At 42.3% G+C, this 25,137-nt stretch overlaps 1 protein-coding gene across 2 annotated transcripts in view; it reads left to right on the forward strand.

Moving 5' to 3' along the window:
- Positions 1–25,137, forward strand: part of MALT1 (MALT1 paracaspase) — a 259,374-nt gene that overhangs the window by 191,414 nt on the left and 42,823 nt on the right. For both annotated transcript variants that reach the window (XM_053701166.1, XM_053701168.1), the window contains 3 exons: positions 4,501–4,628; positions 7,295–7,444; positions 8,987–9,144. In XM_053701166.1, the coding sequence (XP_053557141.1) occupies positions 4,501–4,628; positions 7,295–7,444; positions 8,987–9,144 (436 nt within the window). The remainder of the gene's footprint in view (positions 1–4,500; positions 4,629–7,294; positions 7,445–8,986; positions 9,145–25,137) is intronic.

Below are 25,137 nucleotides of genomic sequence, written 5' to 3' on the forward strand. Positions count from 1 at the left end.
AACGCCTGGTTCAAGGACGTACAGTATCCATGGGTCCTGAAGGTGGTATCTCAGGGATACAAGATATGCTTCAAATCTCATCCGCCAAGGGGCAGATTCCCTCTCTCGAATCTGTCCACCAGACTAGAAAAGAGGGATGCCTTTCTAGGGTGCATTTGGGATCTATCCTCTTTAGGAGTTGTTGTCCCGGTGCCTATCGAAGAAAGAGGTTTGGGGTTTTATTCAAACCTTTTTGTGGTCCCAAAGAAGGAGGGAACTTTCCACCAAATTCTGGACCTAAAGTGCTTAAACAAATTTCTCAGTGTTCCTTCCTTCAAGATGGAGACGATAAGTTCCATCCTTCCTTTAATTCAGGAAGGCCAGTTTATGACCACTATAGATCTGAAGGACACTTACCTTCATGTTCCAATCCACAGGGAGCTCTTTCAGTTCCTGAGGTTTGCATTCCTGGACCAGCACTTCCAGTTCATTGCCCTTCCGTTTGGCCTAGCTACTGCTCCAAGAATCTTTACAAAAGTTCTGGGGGCTCTTATAGCTATTGCCAGAACTCAGGGTATTACAGTAGCCTCATACTTGGACGGTATTCTGATGCAAGCACCATCCTTTCGTCTTGCAGAAGAATTCTCGGTGTCCCTTCTCAGTCTTCTTCGATCACATGAATGGAAGATAAACTTGGAAAAGAGTTCTCTTATCCCAAGTACCAGGGTGAAATTCCTGGGTACAATAATAGACTCTATATTCATGAGGATATTTCTAACAGACCAGTTGCAAGCTAACTTCGGCATGTCTTGCCATCCAGACCTCCTTGAGTTCCTCTGTGGCTCAGTGTATGGAGGTGATTGGTGTCATGGTGTCCTGCATGGGCATTATTCCTTTTGCCAGGTTCTGTCTCAGACCTTTACAACTGTTTATACTGAGGCAGTGGAATGGTGATCATTCAGATCTGTCTCAACAGATTGTATTAGACAGCCAGTCGAGAGAATCGCTCTCTTGGTGGCTCTGTCCAGATCATCTGTCCGGAGGGACATGCTTCTTAAGACCATCCTGGGAGATTGTGACTATGGACGCAAGCCTATCCGGATGGGGAGCTGTTTGGGGTGCCAGGAAGGCACAGGGTTTGTGGACTCAGGAAGAGTCATCCCTCCCGATCAATATTTTTGAACTTCAGGCAATCTTCAAGGCCTTGAAGGCTTGGCCACTTTATCAGATTCCAATCAGACAATATAACCTCAGTGGCCTACATCAACCATGAGGGGAGAACGAGAAGTTCCTTGGCGATGGAAGAAGTATCTCAGATTCTGGAGTGGGCGGAGGCCCACAGCTGTTCGTTGTCAGCAATCCACATTCCGGGTGTGGACAACTGGGAGGCGGATTTTCTCAGCAGGCAATCCTTCCATCCAGGGGAATGGTCTCTCCATCCCGAGGTGTTTGCAGAGATATGCAGCAAGTACGGGATGTCAGAGATAGATCTGATGGCGTCCCATCTCAATACCAAGCTACCCAGGTACGGGTTGAGGTCGAGGGATCGCCAAGCAGATCTAATAGATGCACTAGCAGTGATCTGGAGGTTCAAACTCATATATCATTTTCCTCCATTACCGCTTCTTCCTCGAGTTGTGGCCTGCATCAAGCAGGAGAGGGTATTAGTAATCCTGATTGCTCCATCGTAGCCGCGAAGGACGTGGTTCATGGATCTAGTGGGGATGTCCTCATTTCCTCTGTGGAAGTCACCTTGTCACAGAGACCTGCTGATACAAGGTTCATTTGTTCATCAAAATCTAGATTCTCTGAGGCTGACTGCGTGGAAATTGAACGCTTAGTCTTAGCCAAGAGAGATTTCTCTGAGAGTGTCATTGATACTCTTATTCAAGCTCGTAAACCAGTTACTCGGCTTATCTACCACAATGTGTGGAGCACCTAATTATTCTGGTGTGAAGAGTGTGGTTTTTCCTGGCACAGAGTTAAGGTTGCCAGGATCTTATCTTTTCTCCAGGATGGGCTGGAGAAAGGCCTTTCTGCTAGTTCCCTGAGGGGACAGATTTCGACCCTGTCTGTTTTATTGCACAAGAGACTGACTGAGCTTCTAGATGCAGTCCTTTGTTAAGGCTCTGATTAGGATCAGAGCTGGGGCTCCTCCTTGGAGCCTAAATCTTGTTCTTCGGGTTTTGCAACAGGTTCCGTTTGAGCCTCTGCATTCAGTTGACATTAAATTGTTATCTTTGAAGATTCTATTTTTATTGGCTATTGCCTCTGCGCGCAGAGTTTTTGAGATCTCTGCTTTGCAATTTGAGCCCCCTTTTTCATGCAGATAAGGCAGTTTTACGTACTAAATTAAGTTTTCTTCCTAAGGTTGTGTCAGATTGCAACATCAATCAGGAGATGTGGTTCCTTCCTTGTGTCCTAATCTTTCTTCATCGAAGGAACGCTTACTTCACAATTTGGATGTGGTTTGTGCCTTGAAGTTGTATCTTCAGGCTACTAAGGAATTTAGATAATCTTCCTCTTTGTTTGTTGTCTATTCGAGGAAGCGTAAGGGGCAGAAGGCTACTTTGACTTCCCTATCTTTTGGGTAAAGAAGTGTCATCTGCTTAGCTTATGAGACAGCGGGACATCGTCCTCCAAAGAGTACAACGGCTCATTCCACTAGAGCAGTGGCTTACTCTTGGGCCTTTAAGAATGAGGCCTCTATGGATCAGATTTGTAAGGTGGCTACCTGGTCTTCCTTACATACTTTTTCAAAATGTTACAAGTTTGAAGCAGCTTTCGGGAGAAAAGTTTTGCAGGTTGTGGTGCCCTCAGAATAGGGTCTGCCTCTTCCTTTTTGCTCCCTCCCGTTATTCATTCAGTGTCCTCTGAAGCTTGGGTATAGTTTTCCCAACAATAAGGCATGAAGCCGTGGACTCTCCCTATCTTAGGAAGGAAAACATAATTTATGATTACCAGATAAATTCCTTTCCTTCCATTTTTTCTTGTCTATGGGCAGTCCCCTATTATTTATTTTGTTCTTCTGGCACCAATTTATTTATTTTGTTCTTCTGGCACCAATTATACCCTAATGTTTCTCCTACTTTTCCTATTTCCCTCGGCAGAATGACTGGGGTAATGAAGAAGTGGGAGGGATATTTAAGCCTTTGGCTGGGGTGTCTTTGCCTCCTCTGGTGGCCAAGTGTTGTATTTCCCAACAGTAAGGAATGAAGCCGTGGACTCTCCCTATCCGGAAGGAAAGGAATATATCTGGTAAGCATAAATTATGTTTTTTTCTATTTTGTCTTAAAAAGTTATTTTTGAGATTCAAGTGCTATATCATAGCCACAAGATTACAGATCACAATAATGTAACTAGGATCCTGGGAGTGGAGACATTTTGCTAACCATTAGATCTAACAGCAGAAATGTTGTGGTTGATTATCTTTACGGATCTGAACGTAAGGTCCATGGTTAGGATTAGGAATTGTGGTTAGAGTTTAAAGGAATAGTCTAGTCAAAATTAAACTTTCATGATTCAGAGCATGCAATGTTAAGCAACTTTCTAATTTACTCCTATTATCAAATTTTCTTCATTCTCTTGGTATTTTTTTTTTTTTTTTTGATTTTAACAAACTTTATTGAAAAAATAAGATCAGTATACATGTTACATGTCATTATCAAGAATACAGCCATAAAAAGAAAAAAGGAAAACAGGTACATTGTATGGATCTGACTTAAAAGAAAGACAGTGGCAATCTAGAATAACATCAAAATAAGATCCACATGTTACATAACTCCTCTTGTCACAGGTTATTATTAACTAGGGTCCCAGTCCAGGGGGTATTGTTATTAGACACGTCCTCCATTATCTTATAATTTTCACCAGGCAATGGCCAAAACCTAAGGTATATCCCGAATTAATATGTAGGGTGTGATCAAAGGGTGTTAAATGTCCTTATGAGGCATTGGTACTATGAGGTAGGGGTGTAAGATGAGTGATCGGGTCTTTAAGGGAATGTAAATATTCCTCCCAAATAAAACACAAATCGTGAAACTCCTCTAACTTTCCTGTTTTAGTATAGTGGTATTGTTCTAGTTTTAGGGCTACTGTCACTCTGTCCCTCTAGAACTGTAATGTCGGTAATGTGTTTTTTTTCCAGTTGTAAGGAATGTATCTTTTGGCCGTGTTTACCATGAGTGTCAGGAGTTTAAGTCTATATATACAGCTTATGTTGGGGCGGACATTAATTAAGCAATATCGGAACATGTCCGCTCACATCATGAATAGGCCCCAATATATATATATATATATATATATATATATATATGCAAAATGGCATCTGTGATCATTTCATAGTGTAGTGCATATTCGCAAGATAATAGAATTATTCCTAATCGTCTTAGAATAAAAAATGGCCAGTTTTGCACTTTATTAATGCCCTGTGTGTGTTAAATTTGTTGTGCCGATTTTGTTGCCAAAAAAGTATACTGAAACTAGTTTGTTAAAATGTTATGTGGTGTGCTCTATTTTTAGTTGCCAAGGAGCAGAAGCTTTTGAAATTCAGCACTCGGATTTAGCAAATGGGATATTTATGAAATTCTTAAAGAAGCGTTTGCTAGAAGAGAAGAAGATTACTGTTCTTTTAGACCATGTTGCTGAAGGTGAGAATACATTTAACCAGAGGTGGCTTGCGCTTGTTCCTTTGATTGCTATGTTATGTCCCCTGCTTCATGCTGAGACAAGACACGCCTGCTTACTTGCCATGGTATGTTTGCATGTATGAGTATATGGCAATTATGTTTAGCAGGGGTTCCATGCGTTGAGTAAGCTTTAGAGGATTCGTCACTGGGTAGTTGTGGGTGCATACTAGGGTTGCACCGATACCGATACTAAGTATTTGCATGAGTACTTGTACTCGTGCAAATGCACCGATACTTAAACCGATACCTCCAATTCCTACCCATACACCATCTTGTGACGTTTTTCAAACTGTATGTTCCCATTTCATTTTAAGCTGGAGTGGAGACTTAACTAAAATTTGTTCACTTCTGTTCTGCCAATACAAATTGCTGTTATTTGTATTATTTTACGTCAGAGCAGTGCTTTAAAAGCTGCTACTTTACAGCTGGAAGCCTCTCATCTTGCACAATTATGCTCAAAATATTCTGTACTCTGAGGAACAACCTTAGCCAGGGCTTGACTGGGAAAAAAAGCAGCCCTGGAAAAATATGAAGACCAGCCCTATTTTCTGTTGAGTCAGTAGAATATAAATGCCCCATTTTTCTCAAAGGGGATTACTACGATACTCCTTCCTCAATATTATTTTCAGAATTAAATTATATGACTTTGTATTATGTACAAGTGTCAGATTTATCAGTTATATAGGCACCCTACAACCCAATTGCATCCAGTAATCGCCCCTTTAAATTGTAGCTTTCCAGTCCCAGCTGCTGCAGCTGTTATTTATTGTTGTTTTTATTAATATATGTTATTGTAATAATTTTATTTATAAACATGTTCTATGAACTTTGTGACAACAAGCACAAAAAACAGTTTTATTTTTTCCAAATGTCTTTTGAGATACAGTTCATAATTATAAAGAAGCGATCTTAAATCATTAGTCTGTATTGTGCTTGGTAAACTGTCATGACATTAAAAAAGTATCGGTAATTGGTATCGGTATTTGAAAAAAAGTATCGGTACTTGTACTCGGTCTTAAAAAAATGGTATCCGTGCAACCCTAGTGCATACAATTGTTTTTAAAAAGTTATTATTTTGAAAAATATTGTATGTTGTACTACTGAGCCATACTGTAAACAAATATCAAACAGGAGAACAAGCTCAACAAAATTTTTAGCAATAAGTATTGATATATAAATAGTTTGGTGCAGACCCAATGGAGCTATATTTCTTTAAACTAATAAAAGTTGGATGCCAAGGATATAGTAGTCCTTATATAAAAAAGAAAGGGGCTTCAGCACTCTTTTTAAAAGAGTGCTGAAGCCCCTTTTTTTTATACAATGACTGAGCCATACTGTACTAAAAGAAAAAAGGGTGGAACCCTCCAGCACTGCGTGATCTCTCACATTTCTGTTTTTGAAGTAGAGACAATCCCAGTGCAATATTGTACTGCATGATGTGAGAGTTTTGTTACACTTACACTTTGTGCATTGTATTTTATATTACTCTACACTTCAGATTGGGTGCTTTCAGTATCATTACATTTAAGCTCACTTCCTATTTTGTATTTAAATACATTTAGATTTAGAGCCAGCAGTGATTTTACAAATTCTGATTATGCTTTGAAAGTTTCTGTTTTACTTTAACAAATTAGGATCTTTTACAACTTTCTTTATTGTAAAATAAAACACAGCTTTAGAAAGTGGGAGAGACTGGGGAGTTCCTAGCGCTAAACAGTGGAGTTCCCAGTGTATGTCTGAATCTCTCTCACAATTCTTGTGAAATGCTGTAAACATTTTAGAAAATATTTTTTTTTTCTCGCCAGCAGTATGCAGGTGAAGTTTGCTCAACATTTACAATATACTTATTTAACTTAAATAAAAATAAAATATATATACTAAACTGTAGGCAAAAGCAAGTTAAACTGTAGTGAAAACATTTCAGTTTAATTTGTAATTAATGCAAACTGAGCCTTTATATCAGCCCCAGGTAGTCTCCAGTTACCCGTTCTCTCTCCTGTGAAATTCTGTTTCCCAGAGAGCTTTCTATGGAATTCAGTGAGTTCAGCCCCTGTGAAGTCTACACTATAATTTCTCTTGAAAGTAGAGAATCTTTGCATATTGGGCGCATAGAAAGTATTGAAGCTCTCTGGGAAACTGAAGCGGTCAGTTTTTCAGTTTTATTTTAAATAGAAGAAATACAAAGTGCAATGTAATCTGTAAAAGATACACATAAACATACAAAGTATGATCCTAACTACACAGAAGTTGTGAACACATAATCCAACAACTATGATCTGTGTCTTTAAACAGTTAAAAATTTGTTTTCAACAAGTCCAGTAAATAGAATTTAAACAGTCAAAAAAATCCTTTGAGAAACTGCTATAAAATCTTTTTATTGATTGACATAGACATGTTGAATTGACCCCAAGCATAGCAGTTGTTTCAGCTGAATGCATTTGTAAAGCATTAGATAAATGGTCGTTCAAACTATTTGGAATGGGTTTGAAAAAATAACCCAGTGAAATGCATTGATGAATGGGAAACTTTAATCTTAAACCATTTGAATTAGAGCAGCAATTACAAATCAGCAAAAGCAAGGTGATAAAATGTACAATGTAATGATGTTTCCTCGCTATTGTCTTTAGACATGGGAAGGTGTCAGCTCACCAAAGGAATGCAAGCTTTGGAAATCCGCAGCAGCTTGTCTGAGAAAAGAGCCTTGACGGATCCAATACAGCAAACAGCATGTTCCCCAGAATCCTTAGTGCGAAACCTGCAATGGGCTAAGGCACATGGTAACATACAGAACACTGCCTACATTATATTTACTAAAACCTATAAAACAAATTCAATTTAAGTATGTACCTTAGATTTAAATATTGGTTGTCCTTGTTTAATATTTGCAGATATTTTTAAAAGTTCCACGTGAAATAAGTGCTGGCCCATAGCATTACATTATGCTTCATGGCTAGTTTGGAGTATGATAACATATAATGTGCATCTCTCACAGTGAAGAAGTGACTGATCATTTTCACAATTCTAGTTTAGAATTCAGACCTATAAATGGTAAAGTATGCACACTTTATCTAGTTTAAAAGTTTTAGCATACTTTTAACATGCATTTTTTAATCCTGTACTATGGAATGGGGGGTTGTAGAAACATCTGGGTAGTCCAAATGTGGTATGAGCAATAAGGGGCATGATCTGTATGGTCTGGGCCAGTATTTGGATATTCCTTAGCAGTATATGAACTTTTCTATGCTATTTAAAACTAGACATGTGCAATTTGTTTCGGATCGATTCGGAAATTTGGAAAATTCGGCAAATTCGGAGATTCGGATCGATCCGAATTTCCGAATTAAAATACTGCCGAATTTACAGAATAAATCCGAATTAGTTCAGATTTATTCGGTAAATTCGGATGGCCATGGATTACACTAGTATTGTACAGTATATTAGGTTATATCACTCTGCTATGGGTTACACCTAATATACAGTACATAATACTAGTCTAATACACAGCATACATACCGAAATTCCGTATTTCCGAACCGAATGCAGCCGAATTTTTTCGAATCCGAATTAATCCAAAACGAATCCGAAACAAATTCATTCAAAGTTTTCCGAATTCGAATCGATCCGAAACGAAATTCGAAAAACTCTGAATCGATCCGAACCGAAACAAATTTTTCGATCATGCACATAGAACAGGGACGCACAAACTGTTTTATTTATGTACCCCAGGATTGTGCTAAATAAGATAAAAATAATGTGTATTTGTACCAAACTCTTTAAATGTCAGTAGTAGTATGTACAGTGATATCAAATTCATTAGTTATACCTCATTTGTTTGTATTTTTTTTAACTTATATGTGATCCCCAGATAGCCCTTTAATGACCATTTCACCATACATAAAAAAGGGGGTACTCCTGTCATAGAGAAAGGACGGACATTGTACCTAATATGGAGTGTTCCTGCAAAGTGCACAATGATTGGACGTTCTACTTTATTTAGGAATTGCTATTAGACAAAAGACAAACAAATACAAGCTTTTGAGTGCTTCATGTACACTTGATCAGATGTGTGCATGCAAAACTGTATTGGTGAATTTGCTACTCATGTGCAAATGTGATCAACTGTACAAGGACATCAGCATTAATAATGTTAGTGTATTGGGGTGAAGATATATTACACACAAATATTACTTCAGTATTTGTCTCTGTACATTTTGTTAAAACAATTTAAAGCTACCTGCTTAACTATTTCTTAGTAAATTTCTTATTGTGGTATAAAGAAAGGAGCATAGATACCCAATTCATTTTTTTCCCAATTATAGAACTTCCAGAAAGTATGTGCATCGAATTTGAATGCGGAGTTAAAATTCAACTTGGATTTGCTGCTGAATATTCTAATGTCATGATAATCTACACCACAATAATAGAGAGACCGTCAAATATAATTCAGTGTTGTGCAAATGTTACCGACTTCCCTGTAGTAAGTATTCCAAGAAATTTCAAACTATATAAAGTTGATAAATGTTTACAGTGTTTTGAGTTCATAAAGATGATTTTTACTCAGCAAATTTAATGCAAATAAAAAAGATAGATTGGTATTGGTCATTAATACAAGATAGATTTGTATTGGTCATTAATTTAAACCTGGAAAAGATAAAAAAAACAAAAACAGACAATTGCTGGCATATCAGAAGGTAACTAAAATACCATAAACCTAAAATCGTCTCCTTTTCCAGAATCAACAATTAAATGTAGGGAAAATAAATATGAGCGGAAAAGACAAAAAGGGTCCCCTACACATGAAATCCAATCATGGGAACATAGATGCAGAAAATTCCATGAAGAAGAAAAAAAATAGCTATAAAAAGGTCCAAAAAACCTGTCCACCGGCATTGTGGCACTTACCTTTAGCTTGTGCAGCTGCTTTTCAGTCATCTCACTCAGATCTGGCCAGAAATATTTAACTCTTGTGGTAGTGGAGATGTTAAATAACAGCAGTCTTAAGTAGCGTGAGCCAGCATTTCCAGCTTTATAAATGAAGCCCATAGAGTTAATTTTTTAAAGACCATGTTTATCTGCAATGTAATCATTTATAAAAAAAAAAAATTAAACAAATTGTATAGGTGTTTAAATGACAATATCTGTTAGAGTATTTTATTAGTAGAAACTCATATACATTATTATGTATGTATGATATCTATCCTTAAAGAAGTAAGAGAGAAATTATAGATAGAAAATGGTAATAGTGATGATAATGTCCATGGTACAAATTTAACGGGACTGTAAAGTCAAAATAAAAACTTTAATTTGGGAATGACTAGGTGGCGACCATGCTTGGTCACAAAACTGGAAGTTATGCACAATATAAATACATTCCTCCATGTATCAGTTGATATTTCCTTCTTAATATGAGGAGAGTCCGCGGCTTCATTCCTTACTTGTGGGAAATACAGAACCTGGCCACCAGGAGGAGGCAAAGACACCCTAGCCAAAGGCTTAAATACCTCCCCCACTTCCCTCATACCCCAGTCATTCTTTGCCTTTCGTTACAGGAAGTTAGCAGAGAAGTGTCAGAAGATACGGAGAGTTCCTTATGGAGGGTAGTACTCTTCAAAATGTAACTGGAGTTTTAAGTAGTCTTGTCAGCCTCTCAGTGAGAGCATTGACGAAAGTTACAGTCTGGATATGAAGGGAGAGTCTTTCTGCGAACCCATCCAGACTCATCAGACTCATAATTAATATCTTCTGAGGGGGATTATTGAATAGTGTTTAATCATATTGTAATAGTTTTTAATCATATTTGTTATGTGATTTCGACTACTTATGTGTAAGAACGTTTGGGCTCTTAGGCTGATACGGAACGTACAGGTTATTTTCATTTTGAGAGCTGCACAGTTTATTTTTATTAAGATGGCGCGCTTTTTCCTTAGCAGCGGCAGGTCATGCATGATCCCCACGTTTTTTCCCCCGCTTCCGATTCCTGACCGGGTGTCTGCGGAGAGGAGCATCTTCTCTATTTGTCTGGGTCATAGGAGGTGGTGAGTGCCCCAGTCATTGGGGGTATAAGTAGGGTTGCCACCTTTTGCCCAGCAGATTCCTGGACACTTTGAATTTGGGCGTGGTTGGGGGGCATGATGGGGGTGTGGCTGCAGGCGTGGCGGGGGTGGCTTCATCCGGCCTTAATAAAATATATTTTACCATTTTTGCTGCCTCTCGGTGTGTGTGTGTGTGTGTGTGTGTGTGTGAAGTGTCAGTGAGCTGCTTGTCATTGTGTGTGTGAAGTGTCAGTGAGCTGCTTGTCAGTGAGCTGCCTGTCCGTGTGTGTGTGAAGTGTCAGTGAGCTATTATAGAAAAGTAACCAGCGCCTAAGACTGATATCTGCTCACTATAATGAAGACCCCCTAATAGGTCTAAAGAACAGAACACAGGTAATGGGATATATAGGAGTGCCACTGGCTGAGATATACCACAGGAGTCAAAATTTAAAAATCGAATTGTTATACAAATGTATTTAATAGAATCAACATAAACAAAGAAAATAAAATTACAAAAAGTTGGTAAAAAACAAAATAATAATTAAAATCAATAAGATCAGGTTATTTCAACCGAAATGGTGAACTCATTGAAATACAATCCTTAGGGGTATCCACCCTTTTGAATACAAATTTATGAATACAATCTAATATTTATTGATTAATCCTATCTTAAATTGGTACAGCTCTTGATGTTATCTAAATGACTTTAGTTTAACATACGATCGTGAACAAAGTGTAACAAACCAAAATTTTTACAGAAATCCAATAAAGGATTTGCTTCTTAGTGTAAGACCCCTGGTTATAAGTCTAAAGTGTTAAAATGCAGATAAAAAATAATAAAATCTAATTATAAAGATAGAAATCCAATAAAGGATTTGCTTCTTAGTGTAAGACCTGTGTTGTGAGTCTAAAGTGTTAATTTTCTATCAAATGCAGATAAAAAATAATAAAATATAATTATAAAGATAGAAATCGAAATTCCTTACAAGATATAGTGGTAGTTCTGTGCATAAAGTGCGATAATACAATACAGTGAAAAATAGGTGGGTTTACCACTTACAAGCCTAAAACTAGACTAAACTGGTACCAGCTATAATTAATAAACTCATTCAAAAAAACTAAAAGAAATGCGATGAAATTGTATTTCAATCAACTTGTGGACACAGCGGTCCGTTCAAATAATTAGACTTCCCAATGTATTAACTTCATATAGGATATAAACCAAGTAAAATCATGTAATATAACAATTAGTAAAACACTGATATAACCAATGTAGACAAATGAATAATAAGTCCGATATGAATCGAGTCCTAATGAGATACAAAAAATTGGCATAAAAAAGTCACTTCCTTGAAATGTCTATTAGAGATTAGATTCCTTGAGTGCGATGAGGTCCAATGTCCTACTCCTTAGAAAAAGAATACAGACACCTAAAAAAGAAAAAAGTGCACTAAACAAAAGCGCTTCAGGGGTATTGACTATTGAAAATAGTCTTACCATTCAAAGCCCGGTCCTGGATATAATTAGCCTCTCAATCTTTGTTACTAAGTCGTCGTCTACGCGTTTCGGCCCTCTAGATGGGGCCTTTTTCAAGACATGTGGAGGCTAAATTAATACTGACCTTTTATATTTTTAGAAATGGGCGTTTGTTTGCTATAATTGCGCCAAAATCAGGGTTGGATGTTGTCAGATTGTCTGCTGCCGCTTTACCGCACTTCCGCTAGACGAACCGGATGTCCAAGTGCTTAGCGCTTCCGGTTCTTTACCACGTCCGGTTTGGCGGGGCCATTTTGCGAAAGGGCAAAAAGGAACAACAGTCTATCGGCAAGATCGGATATCGGTATACTAAGTGCTTCCGGTTTAACGGAGACATTTTGGAAAGGGGCAAGGTGGTACTACGGACTATCAGAGGATAGATTTCCATCATTTTGTTTCTCTATATGATTATTTTATTTTCTAGTAATTGTTTTCGGATCGATTGTCACCGATTTTGGGCTTATATATCCAGGACTTACAATGTTTGTAGCATACATTTATTTACATTTCAATTTCCAAGATAATAATAACTCTATTTATAATTGTACCATTTCTTGTTTCTCTTATTTGATATACTTAAAACCGACAAAAATAAAAATGCTAAATAAATACACAAATAGACACCCTAAAAGTTATAAATTGAAAATATGAATAGGATAATCATAAATGAAATTATATTAATATTATATTAATGCAAGATACATTTTGTATTGGGTATTCTATTCTAGAATGGTTTAGAATAGAATACCCAATACAAAATGTAATATTTGAGCCTGCACTGCAGTGAAAGCGACTAGCAGCAGGCTTATTAATAACACTTCATAATTTTCAATTTTAAAAACGTTTACTGGCATGTTAATCGTTTTTTCTGAGGTACTTGGTGATAAAACTTTATGGGCATGATTTTTACCACATGGCTGTCGTTTTTTTCTGCATGAAAACAGTTTACTGAGCTTCCCCACTGTTGTAATATGAGTGGGAGGGGCCTATTTTAGCGCTTTATTGCGTAGTAAAAATTTAGTCACAGTCTTCCTATTTCTTCCTCCATGATCCAGGACGTCTCTACAGAGCCCAGGGGTCTCCAAAACTAGTTTTTTTTTTGAGGGAGGTAATCAGTCACAGCAGACCTGTGACAGTGTGTTTGACTGTGATAAAAACGTTTATTATTTCAACTGTTATCCGTTTTGGGTATTAAGGGGTTAATCATCCTTTTGCTTAACATATTTGGTTCATTGTTAATTCAACTGTGTCACATTTTTATGTTTCTTAAAGGCGCAGTAGCGTTTTTTATATAGCTTGTAAATTTATTTAAAAGTTTTTTCCAAGCTTGCTAGTGTTATTGCTAGTCTGTTTAAACATGTCTGACACAGATGAATCTGTTTGTTCACTATGTTTAAAGGCCAATGTGGAGCCCAATAGAAATTTGTGCACTCAATGTATAGATGTTACTTTGAATAAAAGTCAAACTTTATATGTTAAAAGAATATCACCAGACAACGAGGGGGAAGTTATGCCGACTAACTCTCCTCACGTGTCAGTACCTTCGCCTCCCGCTCAGGAGGTGCGTGATATTGTGGCGCCAAGTACATCAGGGCGGCCCATACAAATCACTTTGCAAGACATGGCTAATGTTATGACTGAAGTACTATCTAAATTGCCAGAATTAAGAGGTAAACGCGATCACTCTGGGGTAAGAACAGAGTGCGCTGATAATAGTAGAGCCATGTCTGATACTGCGTCACAATTTGCAGAACATGAGGACGGAGAGCTTCATTCTGTGGGTGACGGATCTGATCCAAGTAAACTGGATTCAGAGATTTCAAATTTTAAATTTAAGCTTGAGAACCTCCGTGTATTACTAGGGGAGGTATTAGCGGCTCTGAATGATTGTAACACGGTTGCAATTCCAGAGAAAGTATGTAGGCTGGATAAATATTTTGCGGTACCAGCGTGTACTGACGTTTTTCCTATACCTAAAAGGCTTACAGAAATTGTTAACAAGGAGTGGGATAGACCCGGTGTGCCCTTTTCACCCCCTCCTATATTTAGAAAAATGTTTCCAATAGACCCACCACACGGGACCTATGGCAGACGGTCCCTAAGGTGGAGGGAGCAGTTTCTACTCTGGCTAAGCGCACCACTATCCCGGTGGAGGATAGCTGTGCTTTTTCAGATCCAATGGATAAAAAGTTAGAGGGTTACCTTAAGAAAATGTTTGTTCAACAAGGTTTTATATTACAACCCCTTGCATGCATCGCGCCTGTCACTGCTGCGGCGGCATTCTGGTTTGAGTCTCTGGAAGAGACCCTTAGCACAGCTCCATTGGATGAGATTATGAACAAGCTTAAAGCCCTTAAGCTAGCTAATTCATTTATTTCTGATGCCGTAGTACACTTAACCAAACTTACGGCTAAGAACTCCGGATTTGCCATTCAAGCGCGCAGAGCACTGTGGCTTAAATCCTGGTAAGCTGATGTGACTTCTAAATCTAAATTGCTTAATATTCCTTTCAAAGGGCAGACATTATTCGGGCCCGGCTTGAAAGAAATTATCGCTGACATTACTGGAGGTAAGGGCCATGCCCTGCCTCAAGACAGGGCCAAACCAAAGGCTAAACAGTCTAATTTTCGTGCCTTTCGTAGCTTCAAGGCAGGAGCAGCATCAACATCCTCCGCTCCAAGACAGGAAGGAACTGTTGCTCGCTACAGACAGGGCTGGAAACCTAACCAGTCCTGGAACAAGGGCAAGCAGGCCAGAAAACCTGCTGCTGCCCCTAAGACAGCATAAAGTGAGGGCCCCCGATCCAGAAACGGATATAGTGGGGGGCAGACTTTCTCTCTTTGCCCAGGCTTGGGCAAGAGATGTCCAGGATCCCTGGGCGTTGGAAATCATATCTCAGGGATATCTTCTGGACTTCAAAGCTTCTCCTCCACAAGGGAGATTTCATCTTTCAAGGTTATCAGCAAACCAGATAAAGAAAGAGGCGTTTCTACACTGTGTACAAGACCTCTTACTAATGGTAGTGATCCACCCAGTTCCGCGGTCGGAACACGGGCAAGGATTCTATTAAAATCTATTTGTGGTTCCCAAAAAAGAGGGAACCTTCAGACCAATCTTGGACTTAAAGATCCTAAACAAATTCCTAAGAGTTCCATCGTTCAAAATGGAAACTATTCGAACCATCTTACCCATGATCCAAGAGGGTCAGTACATGACCACAGTGGATTTAAAGGATGCCTACCTTCACATACCGATTCGCAAGGATCATTACCGGTATCTAAGATTTGCCTTCCTAAACAGGCATTACCAGTTTGTAGCTCTTCCCTTTGGGTTAGCTACGGCTCCAAGAATCTTTACAAAGGTTCTGGGCTCTCTTCTGGCGGTACTAAGACCGCGAGGCATAGCGGTAGCTCCGTACCTAGACGACATTCTGATACAAGTGTCAAGTTTCCAAACTGCCAAGTCTCATACAGAGTTAGTTCTGGCATTTCTAAGGTCGCATGGGTGGAAGGTGAACGTAGAAAAGAGTTCTCTATTGCCACTCACAAGAGTTCCCTTTCTAGGGACTCTTATAGATTCTGTAGAAATGAAAATTTACCTGACGGAGGACAGGTTATCAAAACTTCTAAATGCTTGCCGTGTCCTTCATTCCATTCAACACCCGTCAGTGGCTCAGTGCATGGTGGTAATCGGCTTAATGGTAGCGGCAATGGACATAGTACCATTTGCGCGCCTGCATCTCAGACCGCTGCAATTGTGCATGCTAAGTCAGTGGAATGGGGATTACTCAGATTTGTCCCCTCTGCTAAATCTGGATCAAGAGACCAGAGATTCTCTTCTATGGTGGCTTTCTCGGCCACATCTGTCCAAGGGGATGCCCTTCCGCAGGCCAGATTGGACGATTGTAACAACAGACGCCAGCCTTCTAGGTTGGGGCGCAGTCTGGAATTCCCTGAAGGCTCAGGGATCATGGACTCAGGAGGAGAGACTCCTTCCAATAAACATTCTGGAATTAAGAGCAATTTTCAATGCTCTTCTGGCTTGGCCTCAGTTAGCAACTCTGAGGTTCATCAGGTTTCAGTCGGACAACATCACGACTGTGGCTTACATCAACCATCAAGGAGGAACAAGGAGTTCCCTAGCGATGATGGAAGTCTCAAAGATAATTCGCTGGGCAGAGTCTCACTCTTGCCACCTGTCAGCGATCCACATCCCAGGCGTGGAGAACTGGGAGGCGGATTTTCTAAGTCGCCAGACCTTTCATCCGGGGGAGTGGGAACTTCATCCGGAGGTGTTTGCCCAACTGCTTCATCATTGGGGCAAACCAGATCTGGATCTCATGGCGTCTCGCCAGAACGCCAAGCTTCCTTGTTACGGATCCAGGTCCAGGGACCCGGGAGCGGTGCTGATAGATGCTCTGACAGCACCTTGGGTCTTCAACATGGCTTATGTGTTTCCACCTTTCCCGATGCTTCCTCGATTGATTGCCAGGATCAAACAGGAGAGAGCATCAGTGATTCTAATAGCGCCTGCGTGGCCATGCAGGACCTGGTATGCAGATCTAGTGGACATGTCGTCCTGTCCACCATGGTCTCAGCCTCTGAGACAGGACCTTCTGATTCAGGGTCCTTTCAAACATCCAAATCTAATTTCTCTGAGGCTGACTGCATGGAGATTGAACGCTTGATTCTATCAAAGCGTGGATTCTCGGAGTCAGTGATTGATACCTTAATACAGGCTAGGAAACCTGTTACCAGGAAAATTTACCATAAAATATGGCGTAAATACTTATATTGGTGCGAATCCAAGAGTTACTCATGGAGTAAGGTTAGGATTCCTAGGATATTGTCTTTTCTACAAGAGGGTTTAGAAAAGGGTTTATCTGCTAGTTCATTAAAGGGACAGATTTCAGCTCTGTCTATCCTTTTACACAAACGTCTGGCAGAAGTTCCAGACGTTCAGGCTTTTTGTCAGGCTTTGGCTAGGATTAAGCCTGTGTTTAAGACTGTTGCTCCGCCGTGGAGCTTAAACTTAGTTCTTAACGTTCTGCAAGGTGTTCCGTTTGAACCCCTTCATTCCATCGATATCAAGCTGTTATCTTGGAAAGTTCTGTTTTTAATGGCTATTTCCTCGGCTCGAAGAGTCTCTGAGTTATCGGCCTTACATTGTGATTCTCCTTATCTGATTTTTCATTCAGACAAGGTAGTTCTGCGTACTAAACCTGGGTTCTTACCTAAGGTAGTCACTAACAAGAATATCAATCAAGAGATTGTTGTTCCATCATTGTGCCCTAACCCTTCTTCAAAGAAGGAACGACTTTTGCACAATCTGGACGTCGTCCGTGCCCTGAAATTTTATTTGCAGGCAACTAAAGATTTTCGTCAAACTTCTTCCCTGTTTGTTGTTTATTCTGGACAGAGGAGAGGTCAAAAAGCTTTGGCTACCTCTCTCTCTTTTTGGCTTCGTAGCATAATACGTTTAGCCTATGAGACTGCTGGACAGCAGCCTCCTGAAAGGATTACAGCTCATTCTACTAGAGCTGTGGCTTCCACTTGGGCCTTTAAGAATGAGGCCTCTGTTGAACAGATTTGCAAGGCTGCAACTTGGTCTTCACTTCACACTTTTTCAAAATTTTACAAATTTGACACTTTTGCTTCTTCGGAGGCTGTTTTTGGGAGAAAGGTTCAACAGGCAGTGGTTCCTTCTGTGTAAAGATCCTGCCTGTCCCTCCCGTCATCCGTGTACTTTTAGCTTTGGTATTGGTATCCCATAAGTAATGGATGACCCGTGGACTGACTACACTTAACAGGAGAAAATATAATTTTTGCTTACCTGATAAATTCATTTCTCCTGTAGTGTAGTCAGTCCACGGCCCGCCCTGTTTTTACGGCAGGTCTAAATTTTAATTAAACTCCAGTCACCACTGCACCCTATAGTTTCTCCTTTCTCGTATGGTTTCGGTCGAATGACTGGATATGACGTAGAGGGGAGGAGCTATATAGCAGCTCTGCTTGGGTGATCCTCTTGCACTTCCTGTTAGGGAGGAGTTATAATCCCATAAGTAATGGATGACCCGTGGACTGACTACACTACAGGAGAAATGAATTTATCAGGTAAGCATAAATTATATTTTTATTATTTTTTATCTGCATTTTAACACTTTAGACTCATAACCAGGGGTCTTACACTAAGAAGCAAATCCTTTATTGGATTTCTGTAAAAATTTTGGTTTGTTACACTTTGTTCACGATCGTATGTTAAACTAAAGTCATTTAGATAACATCAAGAGCTGTACCAATTTAAGATAGGATTAATCAATAAATAAATATTAGATTGTATTCATAAATTTGTATTCAAAAGGGTGGATACCCCTAAGGATTGTATTTCAGTGAGTTCACCATTTTGGTTGAAATAACCTGATCTTATTGATTTTAATTATTATTTTGTTTTTTACCAACTTTTTGTAATTTTATTTTCTTTGTTTATGTTGATTCTATTAAATACATTTGTATAACAATTCGATTTTTAAATTTTGACTCCTGTGGTATATCTCAGCCAGTGGCACTCCTATATATCCAATTACAAGTGTCAGTGAGCTGCCTGTCAGTATGTGTGTGTGTGTGTGTGTGTGTGTGAAGTGTCAGTGAGCTGCCTGTCAGTGTGTGTGTGTGAAGTGTCAATGAGCTGCCTGTCAGTGTGTGTGTGTGTGTGTGTAAAGTGTCAGTGAGCTGCCTGTCAGTGTGTGTGTGAAGTGTCTGTGAGCTGCCTGTCAGTGTGTGTGTGTGTGTGTGTGTGTGTGTGAAGTGTCAGTGAGCTGCCTGTCAGTGTGTGTGTGTGAAGTGTCAGTGAGCTGCCTGTCAGTGTGTGTGTGTGTGTGTGTGAAGTGTCAGTGAGCTGCCTGTCAGTGTGTGTGTGAAGTGTCAGTGAGCTGCCTGTCAGTGTGTGTGTGAAGTGTCAATGAGCTGCCTGTAAGTGTGTGTGTGAAGTGTCAGTGAGCTGTCTGTCAGTGTGTGTGTGAAGTGTCAGTGAGCTGCCTGTCAGTGTGTGTGTGAAGTGTCAGTGAGCTGCCTGTCAGTGTGTGTGTGTGTGTGTGAAGTGTCAGTGAGCTGCCTGTCAGTGTGTGTGTGTGTGAAGTGTAAGTGAGCTGCCTGTCAGTGTGTGTGTGTGTGTGTGTGTGTGTGTGTGTGTGTGAAGTGTCAGTGAGCTGCCTGTCAGTGTGTGTGTTAAGTGTCAGTGAGCTGCCTGTCAGTGTGTGTGTGTGTGTGTGAAGTGTGTGTGTGAAGTGTCAGTGAGCTGCCTGTCAGTGTGTGTGTGTGTGTGTGTGTGTGTAAAGTGTCAGTGAGCTGCCTGTCAGTGTGTGTGTGTGAAGTGTCAGTGAGCTGCCTGTCAGTGTGTGTGTGAAGTGTCAGTGAGCTGCCTGTCAGTATGTGTGTGTGAAGTGTCAGTGAGCTGCCTGTCAGTGTGTGTGTGTGTGTGTGTGTGTAATGTGTCAGTGAGCTGCTTGTCAGTGTGTGTGTGTGAAGTGTCAGTGAGCTGCCTGTCAGTGTGTGTGTGAAGTGTCAGTGAGCTGCCTGTCAGTATGTGTGTGTGTGAAGTGTCAGTGAGCTGCCTGTCAGTATGTGTGTGTGTGAAGTGTCAGTGAGCTGCCTGTCATTGTGTGTGTGAAGTGTCAGTGAGCTGCCTGTCAGTGTGTGTGTGAAGTGTCAGTGAGCTGCCTGTCAGTATGTGTGTGTGTGAAGTGTCAGTGAGCTGCCTGTCAGTGTGTGTGTGTGTGTGAAGTGTCAGTGAGCTGCCTGTCAGTGTGTGTGTGTGTGTAAAGTGTCAGTGAGCTGCCTGTCAGAGTGTGTGTGAAGTGTCTGTGAGCTGCCTGTCAGTGTGTGTGTGTGTGTGTGTGTGTGTGTGAAGTGTCAGTGAGCTGCCTGTCAGTGTGTGTGTGTGTGTGAAGTGTCAGTGAGCTGCCTGTCAGTGTGTGTGTGTGTGAAGTGTCAGTGAGCTGCCTGTCAGTGTGTGTGTGAAGTGTCAGTGAGCTGCCTGTAAGTGTGTGTGTGAAGTGTCAGTGAGCTGTCTGTCTGTCAGTATGTGTGTGAAGTGTCAGTGAGCTGCCTTTCAGTGTGTGTGTGAAGTGTCAGTGAGCTGCCTGTCAGTGTGTGTGTGTGTGTGTAAAGTGTCAGTGAGCTGCTTGTCAGTGTGTGTGTGTGTGAAGTGTCAGTGAGCTGCCTGTCAGTGTGTGTGTGAAGTGTCAGTGAGCTGCCTGTCAGTATGTGTGTGTGTGAAGTATCAGTGAGCTGCCTGTCAGTATGTGTGTGTGTGAAGTGTCAGTGAGCTGCCTGTCAGTGTGTGTGTAAAGTGTCAGTGAGCTGCCTGTCAGTATGTGTGTGTGTGTGTGAAGTAACAGTGAGCTGCCTGTCAGTGTGTGTGTGTGTGAAGTGTCAGTGAGCTGCCTGTCAGTGTGTGTGTGTGTGTGTGTAAAGTGTCAGTAAGCTGCCTGTCAGTGTGTGTGTGAAGTGTCTGTGAGCTGCCTGTCAGTGTGTGTGTGTGTGTGTGTGTGTGTGTGTGTGTGAAGTGTCAGTGAGCTGCCTGTCAGTGTGTGTTTGTGAAGTGTCAGTGAGCTGCCTGTCAGTGTGTGTGTGTGTGAAGTGTCAGTGAGCTGCCTGTCAGTGTGTGTGTGAAGTGTCAGTGAGCTGCCTGTCAGTGTGTGTGTGTGTGTGTGAAGTGTCGGTGACAGTGTGTGTGTGTGAAGTGTCAGTGAGCTGCCTGTCAGTGTGTGTGTGAAGTGTCAGTGAGCTGCCTGTCAGTGTTTGTGTGTGAAGTGTCAGTGATCTGCCTGTCAGTGTGTGTGAAGTGTCAGTGAGCTGCCTGTCAGTGTTTGTGTGTGAAGTGTCAGTGATCTGCCTGTCAGTGTGTGTGAAGTGTCATTGAGCTGCCCGTCAGTGTGTTTGTGTGAAGTGTCAGTGAGCTGCCTGTCAGTATGTGTGTATGTGAAATGTCAGTGAGCTGCCTGTCACTATTTGTGTGTGAAGTGTCAGTGAGCTGCCTGTCAGTGTGTGTGAAGTGTCAGTGAGCGGCCTGTCAGTGTGTGTGTGTGTGAAGTGTCAGTGAGCTGCCTGTCAGTGTGTGTGTGTGAAGTGTCAGTGAGCTTCCTGTCAGTGTGTGTGTGAAGTGTCAGTGAGCGGCCTGTCAGTGTGTGTGTGTGTGTGAAGTGTCAGTGAGCTGCCTGTCAGTGTGTGTGTGTGTGTGAAGTGTCAGTGAGCTGCCTGTCAGTATGTGTGTGTGTGAAGTGTCAGTGAGCGGCCTGTCATTGTGTGTGTGTGTGTGTGTGTGTGAAGTGTCAGTGAGCTGCCTGTCAGTGTGTGTGTGTGTGTGAAGTGTCAGTGAGCTGCCTGTCAGTGTGTGTATGAAGTGTCAGTGAGCTGCCTGTCAGTGTGTGTGTGAAGTGTCAGTGAGCTGCCTGTCAGTGTGTGTGTGTGTGTGTGTGTGTGTGAAGTGTCAGTGAGCTGCCTGTCAGTGTGTGTGTGTGTAAAGTGTCAGTGAGCTGCCTGTCAGTGTGTGTGTGAAGTGTCAGTGAGCTGCCTGTCAGTGTGTGTGTGTGAAGTGTCAGTGAGCTGCCTGTCAGTGTGTGTGTGTGAAGTGTCAGTGAGCTGCCTGTCAGTGTGTGTGTGAAGTGTCAGTGAGCTGCCTTTCAGTGTGTGTGTGTGTGTGTTTGTGAAGTGTCAGTGAGCTGCCTGTCAGTATGTGTGTGTGTGAAGTGTGTGTGTGTGAAGTGTCAGTGAGCTGCCTGTCAGTGTGTGTGTGTGTGTGTGTGAAGTGTCAGTGAGCTGCCTGTCAGTGTGTGTGTGTGTGTGTGTGTGTGTGAAATGTCAGTGAGCTGCCTGTCAGTGTGTGTGTGAAGTGTCAGTGAGCTGCCTGTCAGTGTGTGTGTGTGAAGTGTCAGTGAGCTGCCTGTCAGTATGTGTGTGTGTGTGTGAAGTGTCAGTGAGCTGCCTGTCAGTATGTGTGTGTGTGAAATGTCAGTTAGCTGCCTGTCACTATTTGTGTGTGAAGTGTCAGTGAGCTGCCTCTCAGTGTGTGTGTGAAGTGTCAGTGAGCGGCCTGTCAGTGTGTGTGTGTGAAGTGTCAGTGAGCTGCCTGTCAGTGTGTGTGTGTGAAGTGTCAGTGAGCTGCCTGTCAGTATGTGTGTGTGTGAAGTGTCAGTGAGCGTGTGAGTGTGTGTGTGTGAAGTGTCAGTGAGCTGCCTGTCAGTGTGTGTGTGTGTAAAGTGTCAGTGAGCTGCCTGTCAGTGTGTGTGTGAAGTGTCAGTGAGCTGCCTGTCAGTGTGTGTGTGTGTGAAGTGTCAGTGAGCTGCCTGTCAGTGTGTGTGTGAAGTGTCAGTGAGCTGCCTGTCAGTGTGTGTGTGAAGTGTCAGTGAGCTGCCTTTCAGTGTCTGTGTGTGTGTGTTTGTGAAGTGTCAGTGAGCTGCCTGTCAGTATGTGTGTGTGTGAAGTGTGTGTGTGTGAAGTGTCAGTGAGCTGCCTGTCAGTGTGTGTGTGTGTGTGTGAAGTGTCAGTGAGCTGCCTGTCAGTGTGTGTGTGTGTGTGTGTGTGTGAAGTGTCAGTGAGCTGCCTGTCAGTGTGTGTGTGAAGTGTCAGTGAGCTGCCTGTCAGTGTGTGTGTGAAGTGTCAGTGAGCTGCCTGTCAGTATGTGTGTGTGTGTGTGTGAAGTGTCAGTGAGCTGCCTGTCAGTATGTGTGTGTGTTAAATGTCAGTTAGCTGCCTGTCACTATTTGTGTGTGAAGTGTCAGTGAGCTGCCTGTCAGTGTGTGTGAAGTGTCAGTGAGCGGCCTGTCAGTGTGTGTGTGTGAAGTGTCAGTGAGCTGCCTGTCAGTGTGTGTGTGTGAAGTGTCAGTGAGCTGCCTGTCAGTATGTGTGTGTGTGAAGTGTCAGTGAGCGGCCTGTCAGTGTGTGTGTGTGTGTGTGAAGTGTCAGTGAGCTGCCTGTCAGTGTGTGTGTGTGTGTGAAGTGTCAGTGAGCTGCCTGTCAGTGTGTGTGTGAAGTGTCAGTGAGCGGCCTGTCAGTGTGTGTGTGTGTGAAGTGTCAGTGAGCTGCCTGTCAGTGTGTGTGTGTGTGTGAAGTGTCAGTGAGCTGCCTGTCAGTGTGTGTGTGTGTGTGAAGTGTCAGTGAGCGGCCTGTCATTGTGTGTGTGTGTGTGTGAAGTGTCAGTGAGCTGCCTGTCAGTGTGTGTGTGTGTGTGAAGTGTCAGTGAGCTGCCTGTCAGTGTGTGTGTGTGTGTGTGAAGTGTCAGTGAGCTGCCTGTCAGTGTGTGTGTGAAGTGTCAGTGAGCTGCCTGTCAGTGTGTGTGTGTGTGTGTGTGTGTGTGTGTGAAGTGTCAGTGAGCTGCCTGTCAGTGTGTGTAAAGTGTCAGTGAGCTGCCTGTCAGTGTGTGTGTGAAGTGTCAGTGAGCTGCCTGTCAGTGTGTGTGTGTGTGAAGTGTCAGTGAGCTGCCTGTCAGTGTGTGTGTGTGTGTGAAGTGTCAGTGAGCTGCCTGTCAGTGTGTGTGTGAAGTGTCAGTGAGCTGCCTGTCAGTGTGTGTGTGAAGTGTCAGTGAGCTGCCTGTCAGTGTGTGTGTGTGTGTGAAGTGTCAGTGAGCTGCCTGTCAGTGTGTGTGTGTGTGTGTGAAGTGTCAGTGAGCTGCCTGTCAGTGTGTGTGTGAAGTGTCAGTGAGCTGCCTGTCAGTGTGTGTGTGAAGTGTCAGTGAGCTGCCTGTCAGTATGTGTGTGTGTGTGTGAAGTGTCAGTGAGCTGCCTGTCAGTATGTGTGTGAAGTGTCAGTGAGCTGCCGGTCAGTGTGTGTGTGTGTAAAGTGTCAGTGAGCTGCCTGTCAGTGTGTGTGTGAAGTGTCAGTGAGCTGCCTGTCAGTGTGTGTGTGTGAAGTGTCAGTGAGCTGCCTGTCAGTGTGTGTGAAGTGTCAGTGAGCTGCCTTTCAGTGTGTGTGTGTCTGAGTGTGTGAAGTGTCAGTGAGCTGCCTGTCAGTGTGTGTGAGAAGTGTCAGTGAGCTGCCTGTCAGTGTGCGTGTATATGTGTGAAGTGTCAGTGAGCTGCCTGTCAGTGTGTGTGTGAAATGTCAGTGAGCGGCCTGTCTGTGTGCGTGTGTGTGAAGTGTCAGTAAGCTGCCTTTCAGTGTGTGTGTGTGTGTGTTAAGTGTCAGTGAGCTGCCTGTCAGTGTGTGTGTGAAGTGTCAGTAAGCTGCCTGTCAGTGTGCGTGTGTATGTGTGAAATGTCAGTGAGCGGCCTGTCAGTGTGTGTGTGAGAAGTGTCAGTAAGCTGCCTTTCAGTGTGTGTGTGTGTGTGTGTTAAGTGTCAGTGAGCTGCCTGTCAGTGTGTGTGTGAAGTGTCAGTAAGCTGCCTGTCAGTGTGCGTGTGTATGTGTGAAATGTCAGTGAGCGGCCTGTCTGTGTGTGTGTGAAGTGTCAGTGAGCGGCCTGTCTGTGTGTGTGTGTGAAGTGTCAGTGAGCTGCCTGTCAGTGTGTGTGTGTGTGTGTGAAGTGTCAGTGAGCTGCCTGTCAGTGTGTGTGTATAGTGTCAGTGAGCTGCCTGTCAGTGTCTGTGTGTGAAGTGTCAGTGAGCTGCCTGTCAGTGTGTGTGAAGTGTCAGTGAGCGGCCTGTCAGTGTGTGTGTGTGAAGTGTCAGCGAGCTGCTTGTCAGTGTGTGTGTGTGTGAAGTGTCAGTGAGCTGCCTGTCAGTGTGTGTGTGTGAAGTGTCAGTGAGCTGCCTGTCAGTATGTGTGTGTATGTGAAGTGTCAGTGAGCGGCCTGTCAGTGTGTGTGTGTGTGTGTGTGAAGTGTCAGTGAGCTACCTGTCAGTGTGTGTGTGAAGTGTCAGTGAGCTGCCTGTCAGTGTGTGAAGTGTCAGTGAGCAACCTGTCAGTGTG

The sequence above is a fragment of the Bombina bombina genome, chromosome 2 (assembly GCF_027579735.1).
Source record: "Bombina bombina isolate aBomBom1 chromosome 2, aBomBom1.pri, whole genome shotgun sequence".
In the NCBI taxonomy this organism is placed as follows: Eukaryota; Metazoa; Chordata; class Amphibia; order Anura; family Bombinatoridae; genus Bombina; species Bombina bombina.